The sequence below is a fragment of the Polistes canadensis genome, unplaced genomic scaffold (assembly GCF_001313835.1).
Source record: "Polistes canadensis isolate GaletaPanama2010 unplaced genomic scaffold, ASM131383v1 scaffold_39, whole genome shotgun sequence".
Lineage (NCBI taxonomy): Eukaryota > Metazoa > Arthropoda > Insecta > Hymenoptera > Vespidae > Polistes > Polistes canadensis.
The window spans coordinates 532,896-546,714 of NW_014569586.1; the positions used below are offsets into that span (position 1 = coordinate 532,896).

General features: G+C 31.1%; 1 protein-coding gene across 6 annotated transcripts in view; it reads right to left on the reverse strand.

The window, feature by feature from the left end:
• Positions 1–13,819, reverse strand: part of LOC106784713 (LIM domain-binding protein 2) — a 122,065-nt gene that overhangs the window by 6,238 nt on the left and 102,008 nt on the right. For 4 of the 6 annotated variants that reach the window (XM_014744543.1, XM_014744540.1, XM_014744539.1 and 1 more), the window contains one exon: positions 10,288–10,381. In XM_014744543.1, coding sequence (XP_014600029.1) covers positions 10,288–10,381 — 94 coding nt within the window. The remainder of the gene's footprint in view (positions 1–10,287; positions 10,382–13,819) is intronic. The other 2 variants (XM_014744544.1, XM_014744541.1) reach the window with 1 other exon arrangement.

The window sequence follows — 13,819 nt, forward strand, 5'->3', positions numbered from 1 at the left end:
AATCAAACAATCAGGGATAAGAGTTGCACGATGAAAATTAAAGAGGAGGTACTGGTCAAAGGTTTCTGAGCCCCTTATACCAACGATAAATCCGGGCCCGAATGGTCCTGCTAATTTTTATGATTTCCCGACAAAGTTACGAAAAATTCGAGTTCCGGGCTCTTATTAGCCGACACGAAAAAGAGAAAAAGAGAGAGAGAGAGAGAGAGAGAGAGAGAGAAAGAGAGAGAGAGAGAGGGAGGGAGGGAGGTGGTGGTCGAATTCAATTTGTCGAGAGATCGAGGTGGCCTCGGTGGAAAAAAATCGGCCCGTCGTTGCGTCGTAATAAGCGCGCGCGCGCGCGCGCACATACCACTCCCTCTCTTTCTCTTTCTAGCACCAATCTCTATCCTACCATTCGTTGCTGCTGCTGTATCCTTCCCTCTTTCTCTCTTTCTCTCTCTCTCTTTTTCTCTCCCCCTCTCTTTCTCTCTATATTTCTCTCTGTTTCTTTCTGTCTCTTTCTGTCTCGAATACTTGTACGCCGACGACCAAAGAGCGCGGAAAAAAATGTCCGGCATCGACTCTCCAAATTCCAGTCTGATTCCGGCATTTCGTCGAGACTGAAAGAATCCGGTATAATTCCAGTGTTACCAGGTACATAGGTACTCTCGAACGGACGCCTTCAACGTAGACCACCCTATCTTAAAGCTGCCACTCGCGACGAATACATTTCTTTTCATCGATTCGCTTCCACCGTACAACCAACCCACCCCCCTTTTTTTAACCCCCCCCTACCGCTTTTTTTTTCTTTTCTTCATCCTTTCCTCTTTCTCTTTTTCTTCGTCTCTTTTCTTTTTTCTATTACTTTTTTTGTCTCTTGTCTTTTTTTTTTTTCTTTTCGAAATTCGACATAAGACAAAACTAAAGCAACCCCGTTTGATGGGATGGTACAACATATACACACATATACGCGGTGTATTATGAGTATTTACAGGGTTAAATACACGAGACGACTTTTTTGTTTGTTTGTTTGTTTCTTTCTTTTACTTTAACCGTACTCTCCTTTCTCTTACGCCTTTCTTTCTAATATCTATCCAATATTCGCATCCACCACCTTTTGCCCTCTCTTAGGAGGCAGCAGCATTTTTTCAGGCATTCATTTCTTCGAACATTGCTTCTCTCTCTCTCTCTCTCTCTCTCTCTCTCTCTCTTTTAAGCTAGCAAAGCGCAAGCAAGCAAGCAAGCAACCAACCAACCAACCAACCAAACCAAGGAAGGAAGGAAGGAAGGAAGGAAGCCTAGGTAGCTCTTCTGCTCGGTCTGTACAGTGGCTAGGGTTGCCGACGACTTTTCGCCGGGACTGTACCACCCCACTGTTGTTAGGGGGGTGTGGGGAGACTAGGGGTGGTATATGATCGTGTATATACGTCCCGGCTAAAGTATTGTCCGCGCGCTCCGCCTCTCGATTTTACACGAAAAATCCTTCGAACTTGGAAGATACTTGAAATTTCATGATTTTAGTATATGAAAAAATCGGGAAAATTGTAGCGAGGTCAGCCATCATTTTTGAAAATTTTCGAACAAACGATTCGTTTAAAGATAGACCATCGGAGATTTCTCTCTGGCCGTAGAACGCCGGACAAAACTCTTCCAGCCGATCGGAGTATATACGGCCAGGGGCGGCGGCGAGAGGGGCCAAGCTAAGGGGGAGCAGGGGGTACAATATGGGTTATCGAGGGGGCCCCACCCCCAGGGGAGGGCAGGGGCCCTCATTTTATTACCCAGGCTCCCATAGCGGTTCTCAACCTTTCGAGAAACTTGTCCCGTTTTCTACTGTCCTCTTTTTCTCTTTCCATTTATTTCTTTCTTTCTTTCTTTCTTTCTCTTGTTTTCTCTCTTTCTCCCCTTCTCTTTCTTTCTTTTCCTTTTTAAATTTTTGCATCTAACTAGAATACTATCTTTTTCTTGATTAATTTTCCTACTTTATTTATTGTAAAAGAGAATTACTTTTTTGTTTCTTTTTTTTTCCCCCGAACGTTCCCATGCGTGACATCAAACATATTTTCTCGAAGAAAAGTGGTGGTGGTGGTGGTGGTGCTAGGTGTAGTTTTCAATTTTCTTTTGTGTCTTTTCTTTTTTTTTTCTCTTTTTATTTAGATACTAGATACTCGTAAGGGCGTGAGCGACGGAGAAAGAGGTAGAAGAATGAGAGAAGAAAAGAAAAAGTAAAAGAAGTATAACTTCCAAAAAATGAAATCAAATTCATGGAAAATGGAGAATTCCTTCAAAAGAATATAGGGGTACTACTATTTTTTATCGAACAGGAGTAACATTGGAAAGGGGTTGGAATTCAAAGAGGCAGAGCTACTTTTGCCGGCGAAGCACATAGAGAGAGAGAGAGAGAGAGAGAGAGAGAGAGAGAGAGAGAGAGAGAGAGAGAGAGAGAAAGAGAGAGAGCAACACTATTGGCTAACGCACACGATCAGAAAGAGACAGAAGGACCTTAGGCCAGTGTGCAACCGAGTACCGCAAACCCATTCGCGTGTTGTACTCGTACGTACTCGTCCGTAAGACTTTACGTATAGTTCGAGACTTCATCGTGGTCACGTTGCGTGCAAATTCGCGCGTATTCTACGACAAAGACAAATCCTGTTTGTAATTACGTCACGAGAGAATCGTCCTTATATTTAAAACAACCCGAAAATGATTTGTCCGTATATCGGTACAATCGTCTGTATATACGCCGACATAGGATCGATTCTTATATCCTCTATAATTAAATTGATAAATAATAATATTAATATTGGTAATTTTTGTTTTTATATTATTTTCTTATTTTCGATTAAAATTACTCTCTTTTGTAATTTATTTGAAAAAAGATTCTTTGCAATTGGCACACATATTCATTTATTTTACTTTATAATAATCTTTTATGGATCACGAAATATCACTTATTCTTTCCAAGTAAGATTCAAATAATAATAATAATAATATTGTCACACACATTTTATAAATATATTCGTAATATTTTTATTAAATTTTCCTTACCGTTATTAAAATTATTATTTTTTTGTATACTAAATTTGAAAAGGATTCAACGTAATTATTAAATATTGTTATAACCAAATTATTATATAAATTTGAAAAATTATAAGAATCCAAAAATGATAGGATTATAAAGAAAAATACTTAACGAACTTTAATGATCGTAATTACAAATAGTTCTTTCGGTTTTTCTTTTTTCGCCTTTTTTTTTTAATCTCAATCGTCAATGAACTCCTTTTGTCTTAACGAGTACTTTGGACGGTCAAGAGAGAGAGAGAGAGAGAGAGAGAGAGAAGGGGGAGGGGCAAAGGGGTAAATAGAAACGCAGTTGTAATGCATTTACGCTAGGTAGAAAGGTATGACGAGGACTGTGCGGGAACTGCACCAGAGACGGCAGCAACAGCAACAGCAGCAGCAACAGTAGCCGCGGGCAACGCGTTCGAGAGGAACGATTCGAGAAAGTAACGAAGAGAAAGCACGTGCGAATTTCGTTTGGATCGGCATCGATATAAGGGAACAACTACTCGAACATGTCCGTTCTTCGTTGACCATTATATATGACCATTAACTAAACCTAGAAATTATATCTTTCCATGATTTTTCCAATTTTTTTCTTTCCATTTATCGTCATTTCTAATTATGTTCTCACTGTTATCCACAACAAAATCAATAAGTTTTCTTGCACTATAATTTAACAAATTTTTTCTTCTCTTTTTTAATGAAAACCTAAAACATATTGAAAATTAAATCAAAACAACACGTTTATTTTTTCGAATACTTCGAATCCCCTTATGAATACAATTGTTTTCTAAATCAATTTTCTAACAAGAAAATACAAATCCTGAAATTGTATTCAGTGTTTAATTATGTTTTATTTTTATTATTTACTATATATATATATATAAAACACAAACAATAGAATTAGAAAGAAATAATATCATTATTCATATTGATATTCATAATACGAACACTGCAAGGGGGTTTATCAAAATTTTCATACGACAGTTGATGGGGTTTATGACAAAATCATGTCCCAAATTGATAAGTGGCTCGATACTATATTTGTTTCAATTCTTGTTGAAAAATACCAAAATGGCAAAACGGCGTTTATTTCACGACATAACGACAAACCCAAGCGCATCTTCAATTGCGCAACGCGTTTCCGGAGCTCTATCAATTTTCGACCATTAAATGGTTCGATAATTATGCAAATAATTTAACATAAGCCATATATATGTTTCCTTTACAGATATTTCCAATTCTTTAAATTTCAATTATTCAACAATTGATTTTTTCCTCCACAATGAAAAATTGACACAAAATTTAGTTAAAAAAAAAAAGAAAACAAAAGAAAAAAAAGAATAATGAATTCTGGTGATATAATTTGGTAAATTTCGAGTGTATCAAATATGACAAAATATATCTTTTAATACATCAATCGAATCTAGATCAATTTCATAATCACCAGCTCAAATATGACAGCGTTGCGTGTCACTCAAACCGTTAAATACAGAAATGCGAGAATTTGCTAGAAATATGATGATGATGATGATGATCGAAATAACGCGACGACGAAATGAGGGAAAATGTTGCATCTACACTATAAATAATAATTAAAGTAAAATTTAAAAAAAAAAAAAATTAAAAAAACCAGAAAGAAACAAATTATCTATCACGAGTTATGAATATAATATAAAGGTGAGAAAGAAAGATTAAAAAAAAAAAAAACAGAAAGAAATAGATGAAGGAATTTCTTTTCAAATATCGTCAATTAACAGGACGAAGAATACTTCTTCTTCTTCTTCTTCTTCGTAGGACGTTTTCGACAAACGAGAATGATCTTCCTTCTACAGACAACCTCCGTAACAACGGGTTGAACCAAACGGACCAGAGAGAGAGCAAACGATCGATCGATGTCGCTCGTTCTGCTTCGTCGTCGTCGTTGCCGTCGTTGTCGTCGACGTCGACGTCGTTCTCAGCCAAAGAACAATTTTTTTTTTTTTTTTTTTTTTTTTTTCAATTATTTTTCACGGATTATTTGTGAAACGTAGATAATAAGTTACAACAAATTTTGTGCATAATAGATTTAAAGAAATTGATTGAAATTTTGCAGAAAACCCCCATTCACTGATCATATTGCACGATCATCATATTCGATATAGTATTAGAAATTTATTTACATTCGTAACAAAGATTGTTTATTTATTTATGATAATTATTATTGTTCTATAAGTTATCACATATTTTAATGCGTTCAACAAATATGCGTTTTTTTCTTGTACATAATTTTTAATGAACTAACTGTGCACCAAAGATAACTTTATTTAAAGTCAATTCTTAATTATAGTTTATGCCAATTTGAACAAAAAGAAAAAAGAAACAAATTCTGATTTGTTTGGATCACACGGTTAAAACGACGCCGATAACTTATAACATTTAGTTTAGTTTTTTTTTTGTACTTTAGTAGACTGTAGTAGGTTTGCGCAAATATGTGAAATTTATATTTTACTTTTTCTGTAATATTCATATCTTTACACGGCAAACTTTATTATACAAAATATATTATTTCGCACAAATAATATTTAATAGAAAGAATAATCTACATAATAATATTATTCAAATTGAAATTATTTCGAAATAATTATTAACTTCATCGAATATATCAAATATATCAAGAATGAAATTATACGTTTAATGTGTTAAAAAGGAAATGTTTTCAAAACATTCAAAATGAAGCTTGTTCGATCGAAATCAGAAACATATACGAACCGTTCTTGGTTTTGACCAGAAACACACAAATTTCCCATTGATCCTTAAGATTTTATCCGATTGTCATGTAAGCTCTTCGGAGCTTAGTCTAACTCGATCTTAAACGATGCGTTCGAAACTTCAAATTTATCACTTTAATACCGAACTCCTACTGTTCTGTTTCGTAAGGGATGAACGAGTGCAAAGAAACTATTATTCTAAAGTTTCCACAAATTTCCATGACAATTTAAAAATGTCCTAATCTATATTATCTACGTAAATGAATTCATTATTAATTCTAATAAATGTCATCTGATATAATCGTAATCGCATAGTAAATAAACTGAACAAGTAGGAAACAAACAAGAATTGCTTAACAAAAAAAAGTTTCTTTTTATGGAAGAATTATCGTTCATCAAAGTTTCTTGTAGAGTACCTAAATCATCCTTTATACAATTTGCATAATATATACTATCATTCATAATATTTTTTAAATATATATAATAATAATAATAATTTACATATTATATGGTTTCCTTCTTTTTATATATTAAAAAAAAAAAAAAAACCAATTAAATTACAGGGTTAACGAGCTCTTAAGATTGAATAATGGCAATCTAAATTTTACTATAAAATAGCAGGAAGAAAAAAAAAAGTAAAAAAACAACATATATAATATTAATAAAATATCACGCGCAACACGATTTACTTTGTTTTTTTTTTATATGCATAAATAATAAAATTATAAGTTTAACGAGCTCTCTCCATAAGTCAAGATTGAATGATCCCAATCTAAATTCTACTATAAAATTGTGAAAAAAAAAAGAAAAAAATAAAGAACAAGAGAAATCAGAGATTTCGCGAGAAAGAAAGAAATAAAGAAAGAGAAAGAGAAAAAAGAGGAAGTAACGCGAAGGAGAGATGCACGTTGGTGACCGTGCACATGCACGCTGACAACGAACGAGATCTCTGACGATAGGAGGAGGAAAAGATGATTTACGAGCGTGGGACACGCCACGTCGTTTGTTAGACTCCCTGTGAGTAAGGGGTGGGTGCTTGCTTGCTTGCCTGCCTACGAATAGCCTTCAACTCGTCGGGGGTTGCTCGAAAGTTCTTCTTTCGAGATTTCGACTAGACTTTTCTAACGAAAGCTGATTGACATCAAATGAAATAATCGATTAGTTGTTTGTTTTTGTTTCTTTTTTTCTTTTTTAGATAAATTTTATTCTTCGAACGTACCACTACCCTTTTAAAGTCGATCATTTAATTTTTTTCTATTATATATATAATAAAAAATAACTTTTTTATTTATATTTAAATCGAAGTTTTAGGAATTAAATATAAACGTTTGATATAATTAATATTACCCCCAGCCCCCTCGTTATCCACATTTAGTTGAATATTGTATGTTTGAATATGTTCCGACAAAAAGTTTGAGCGACAAACGTGTTAATCTAGTCAATATTATACTAGATTATTGTTAAAATTGTTTAGTTAAATATGAACACTTTGAAAAGCTTTGATTTATATTTAATAACAAATTTCATACATACATTGATCATTTTTTTCACAAAATATTGACCGAATATAAATACAAGTATGTAAATCTTCGAAAAATTAAGAAACTTTATCGAATTATAAAAAAAAGACACAACGCGCAGAACAGAACTTTCTTTATTTTTGTAATCTCAACGCGAAAATGATTAAATAATATTAAATATTGTTATTATTATTTATAACATCGGGGGGAGATACTTTTATTATTCGCGTTATAGTAATCGACCACCAGAGGCAAAACATTTAATATTTCTAATTACAATAATGATAATAATAATATATTCATCATCGACAATTATTAATGTTATACGCACAATGATTTTTTAAAATAAATTATTAATAAGAGAAGAATTACTTCACATATATTAATTATAATATAAATATAATTTTATAGGAAGAAATATTTTTTTATTAATCATTGCATCCCATTCATTGACGTTTATTTAGATATCGAAGTTCATGTAAAAAGAAAAAAAAAAAAAGAAAATAAAAAGATTAATAAATAAAAATTGAAAGTAGGTAATATACGAACATATCTGTTAGCATTATCACGAACGAAAGATAAAGATATACTTTCGAAACATACGCGAACTCTCGAGCTTATCGAAATAACGTAAGACATTCTCAAATGTAAGTCGTAATTCGTCATACCTGTTGTATTAACACAAAATGAGAAATGAAAATATTTTTAAATCTGTCCAGAGGAAAAAAGAAAGAAAGATCATTCTTACGTAACAACAAGATAAACATGAAATTAATGAAAAATAAAAAAGTAATTTAATAGAAAATGTCAACTTTGTTATCATTGATTGTAAATTAATTTTCCGTTAATTATTTAAAACAAAACTTACAAAAATTTTAATTCAATTTCTACCTCTTTGAAAGATAATCAACGCGTTAGAAAAGAATAAAAGTGATTTACAAAAAAAAAAAAAAAAAAAAAAAAAAAAAAAAAAAAAGAAGAAAATAAGGAAATAAAAGTAGCAATTATTCTTAGGAAAAATAAAAGTTAACTTTTAAATATAACGGACATCGACTAACTATACTTCTCTCGCGCGTATCAAATAATTCTTTACTTCTATTTTTCTTCTTCTTTTTAAATCCTTCCCCGATTAAAATTACTCGACTTTAACGAAGTATAATATAGGACGTGAAACGTATATGCTCGAAACAATTCTCGAACGATTCATCGAATTTTGTACAACGTAGAAGGAAACTATTTTACGTGAAAATTTATCTTTGCCCTCGATTATTATTATTATTATTATTATTATTATTATTATTATTAATGCAAAATACCGAGGAAAATTTTGTTAATTGAATGAATGAATTGGTATACATGTAGATTAAATAATTTGAAAAATGATATCCAAAAAATTTACGTTGAAATTCTCAAATATACATACACATAAAAGTAAACTATAAAATTATATTTTGAAATTCATAATATTTGATATATTTATTAACATATATATATACAATATATTATGTATTATGTATTAACAAACACGTTATGCAACCATAACGATGAATTTTTCGCCAATTGAAAACTACAACAAAGCTACATAAGTCAATTTTTGACAAAGTTACGGTTACTTGAAGAAGCAAAAAAAAATCCATTTTTTGGGGGGGGGGGGAGAAAAAATGCAACTTTTATTGGTTAAGGTAAATTAAAATTTTTAAAAATTCTCAGAGAGGTTTTTTTAATGGGGATAGAAAATGATAATAAAGTTTGAACCAAATCGAAAGGGTTCGGGGTTAAAAGTGGTCGATTTGACGTGGAATTCCCCATATATAAAGACCCAAATATGTAAAAATATACATATATATACATATATTTAATTATTTATATACGTATGTGTGTACGATTTGATCAGATTAAAAAGGAATCTTATTCGAGGAGGAGGAGGAGGAGGAGGAGGAGGAGGAGGAGGAGTCAAGCAGGCATATCCCGTTTTAATCCCTCGACGAGAAAGTTCAGAGAGGCACCGAAGCGCGAAGAACGCGACATGTGCGCGAACAATAATGTGGATCGTATCTTATCGCTATTATCGAGAATCTCTCAGAAGCGACGAGTTTATCTATCGGCGGGTATATGGGCCAGATAATTTTATAATGTACCGGGGTAAACGCGCGTGACTCGAATAACCGAGTTTCAGCGTGTCGAATCAGTGTGAAAAAGGAAAGAGAATATAAAAGAGAAAGAAAGAATGAAAGAGAAGGGATGGAAGGGTGGATAAGGAGGGGTATTAGAGTAGCAGGAGGTGAAAAAGGGTGGTGGGAGGAAGGCCGAGACTACATACAATAAGTGTATGAAAAATTGACATTGAAAAAAGTAACTGTTTAAGCAAACACAGTTAAGAATTTTATTAATGTAAAGATAATTCGTCGTGTCGTCTTTATTTTTTAATGAATTTTGTTTGTTTGTTTTCTTTTTTTTTGGAATTATGTATCCATTATCCCTTATTTCTAATTTGTACAGATCGATCTAAAAACTTTATTCGTAAAACTTTCTCCATTATTTTAGTCCGAACATTTTTTAAAAGTTAAGTAAGTTTAATTATTTTTCCCCATGATAGTAGATGCATGGCGATTGACGAAATTTACATTAAATCGAACGCAATCTTCTTATTCGAGAAATAAAAAAAAAAGAAGAGTTGTTCACACACACACACAAAATTTAATAATGAATTAATAATAATTTAATATTTAAAACTTAAATTATATAAAGATGAATGAATAAACAACGAAGCTATTGAAATGTTTAATTATCAATCTTATTAAAAACTTCAAGTTTAAATGACTCAATTTTATTTATCATGGACGAGCAAATAAATGCTGAATAATTAAAGAAAGTGAATGAAGTACTATTTAAACAAAAAAATAAGAATCATTTCTTATCTTATAATTGAATATAATAAAACGATTATACATAAAGAAAGAGTGAATACTCACGTCATTGCGCTGCTGTAACCTCTTGTTCAGTTCGTAGAGCCTGTAGTCCGGTTGTCCGAAGTACGGAGTATGCCTCCTGGGGACAGGCAACGATCTGTCAGATCAGACCGATCGGTCATGTTAGGTGTGCTGTGTATAGTGTGTTCCTTGTGTGAGTCGTGTGTCGCGTGAAACACGAAATCGCGAATTTCAAATTGGCGCGATATTTGAATACAAAGAAAGATTGTCCCAAAGATTTCTAATCAATTCTCTAACGCGTTACTGTATTATTATTTATATTATTTCAATTTGATTAATTTACAATTGCAAGGATTATATTCTAAATAAAAAAGAAAAAAAAAAAGAAAAATTTATCTTCTCATTTTTTGTCATGGATCAACGATTATTTTTTAAGAGAAATTTCTTTGTTTTTTTTTTTTTTTTATTACGTTCTTTCATGGACAATACGACCGACACACATGTGTACACATACATTTTTACAAATATTTTTAACATATAAATATTGAATTTAATAAAACAGGATGTATCTGGAACGTACGAACATTTTACGTGTAAAAATAAGTCGAAAAAAAGCGAGAAACATTTGTTCGTTTGAAGTTCCGTTGTTTGCTTTTTTCTTTGCTTTGTTTTTTTTTTTTTTCGAGAAAATCGGATGATTCTATATTAAAGGGTTTTTTTTTTCTTATCATCAGATTTATGATATTCGTAAAAGAAATCGTAATTAATTGTGCCGATAATTATGACAGTTGATTAAATGAAAAATTGGAAATATGAATATTATGATTTATTTATAGATATATATATATATTTATATTAAAATAGATTGTCATCGAATTAATTTAGATAAGTTTTTTTGATATAGTTCATAGTCATAATTATCGGTACATTATTAATCTGTGAACTATCCTCTGTATAATGTTTCTATATGAATGGAAATTATTTGAAAATCGTTATCTCTGTGATATAAAGCTGTTAATTGTAACATCATTGTTTATAGTTCGATGGTTAAAAATAAACTAAAATAAAAGAAACACGGCTGAAGGCCGTATATATATAAATGTAAACAAAATAAATTATCTATTAGTTCTACGCGTTTTTTTAAAATTGTTTAAATACGACTGTCTCGAAAATAGAAGAAAAATCGAAATTCTAAAAAATCGAAATATTAATTTTTTCGTTCGACATATTTTTACGTGTAAAATCATTCCTTCCCCAACACAATTGTACCAGATACGTCCTGTATAATAAACATAATACATATCACTTAATTAGTAATGACAAAATAATTCTAAATAATAGAAAAATAAATGATTGATATAAAAATTAATTACTAATATAGAAGATGTTTAATATAAAATAGAGGGGAGGAAAATTGGAGAAAAAAAAACAAAAAAGAAATAAAAAAAAAAAAAAAGTCGCATTCGAGGGAACGAATAAATCGATCGAACACAGCTTGATATTGATCTTCTCGTCGTAGAAGAAGCGGATTTTCTATATATTTCTGAAAGTCTTTTCTCTGTTTCGTGGTTGACCTCGGCGAGGTTCCGGTATATAGAATATTTATATAACACCCTTTTCTTTTCCTCCCTTTTTCCCTTGGAGAAAAAAAAATACCATATCTTTTTTGTTTATTTTCTTCTTACAAAATAGATAAGAAGAAAAAAAAAAAAGGAAAGACGAGAAAAAAGTAACCTTATTACGATTAGTAATATAGTAGTATGCATTTTACATTGAATATTATATTATATCGTACGATTAAATCGTAAATTTAAACTTTTAAGAAATTAACTATTAACTTTTCAATTTATTAGAATGACATATTACAAAACGTGGAACATCTCTTTTTAATATTACAAAGAGCGTCAATTTTATTAAGAAATTTATGAGAATAGAAATAATGAATGGTCACGCAAACGATAATAATTAATGTCAATGTCTAATATCAATGTTTAGTTTGTTATAAAGTATCTAATGTTCTCATTGATAAAAGATAAATAAATGGAATAAAAGAAAGAATTTCGAAACAAATTTTTCTAATTTTTGTTTTGATAAATCAAATCTTTCGTTATTTCTCTTTCTCTATCTTTGCCCCCTCCCAACTCTTTCTTTCTTTTTTTTTTTTTTTTTTTTTATACTTGACTTCGATATAAACACTAGAAATTCGCAAGCAATTCCAAAGCGAGTCTTAACGATTGTACTAATTACCCGGCATTAATGGCTGATTAACGACCGACTCGAAGCAATTACGACTAACGATTAACGATACAACTTTAATCTTTCTTTTTAACGTATAAGCTTAGTACACAGTTATCCTTTACAATATCAATAGTTGATCTTTAAATAGACGTAATTAATTGTTATCAGACTCTAATTGTCAACGTTATGTCTTTCTATAAAAAGAAAAAAAAAACAAAAAGAAAAAAAAAAAAGAGAGAGAAAAATGATTGATGAATTAGTTGTTATCGAATGTAAAATAAATTAATAGAAGACAATTTCAATTTGATATCACATTTATATATTTTATTCTATTATTAATATTTTCGATCAATATTTCAAACGAAAGAAAATATTATTTTTCGAATGTTAATTATTTATTTAAAAAGTATAAGTATATATCATAAAGAAAGCGCATGTGTAAGTGGACAGGATGAAAAGTTTTGAAGTTAACATAGGAACTTTGTATTTTTTTTTCTTTTCGGTTCAACTCACTTTTATATTAATAAAAGAAAAGAAAATGAACAAAAAAATATTAATTGGTTGTGTAATGAGATTCACAACTTTTCATTCTACGTTCGTGCATATACGTTGTTAAAAAAAAAGAAATGGATAACTTGACAATTATGATCGAGGATAAATTTAAAAAAACAACTTCTTTTTTTTTGTGTTGATCATAATTACATGAGAATTAGAAAAAAAAAAAAGAAAAAAAAAAAGAAAAAAGACAAAGAGGTTCAGTTTCACGTGATTTTTCTTCTCTTGTAAGAAAAGAATTTCGTATTTCTGAGATCGATCACGTTAAGAGGAACTTGGCCTTACTCGTCTCCGGAGATTCAACGACGCGAATATATATATATATATATATATATATATATATACGTGCACACATACATACACGAGATAACAGAAAAACAGACACAAAGAGACATACTAAGAGAAATACGCGAACGTAGTAGTAAACGTATACAGAGACAAGCGCGTTTTAGGTGAACACGTGCGCATGTTATAGGGTGAATTCAGCAGGGGTGGATCGGGTTTAAGGGTTGCAAGGGTAACCCACTGTTGTGCATGCTTTACGTAGGGGCTAGTGAAAGCGAGACGGACAAATTTTCGGCGAAGGAACACGATCCGTCGAGAGAAAACATGGTCTAACGTGTGTCCGATTTGTTCCGGCAATTTAACATAAGAAATTTCCACGAGTAGATGTTTAAAGTACCAAAACGACGAATTCGTGTAAACCTAAACAAAATTTATTTTTTTTTTGCTTTATTTATATCTTTATTGTCTTAAAGAAAAAATTTGCAAAAAGAAGAAT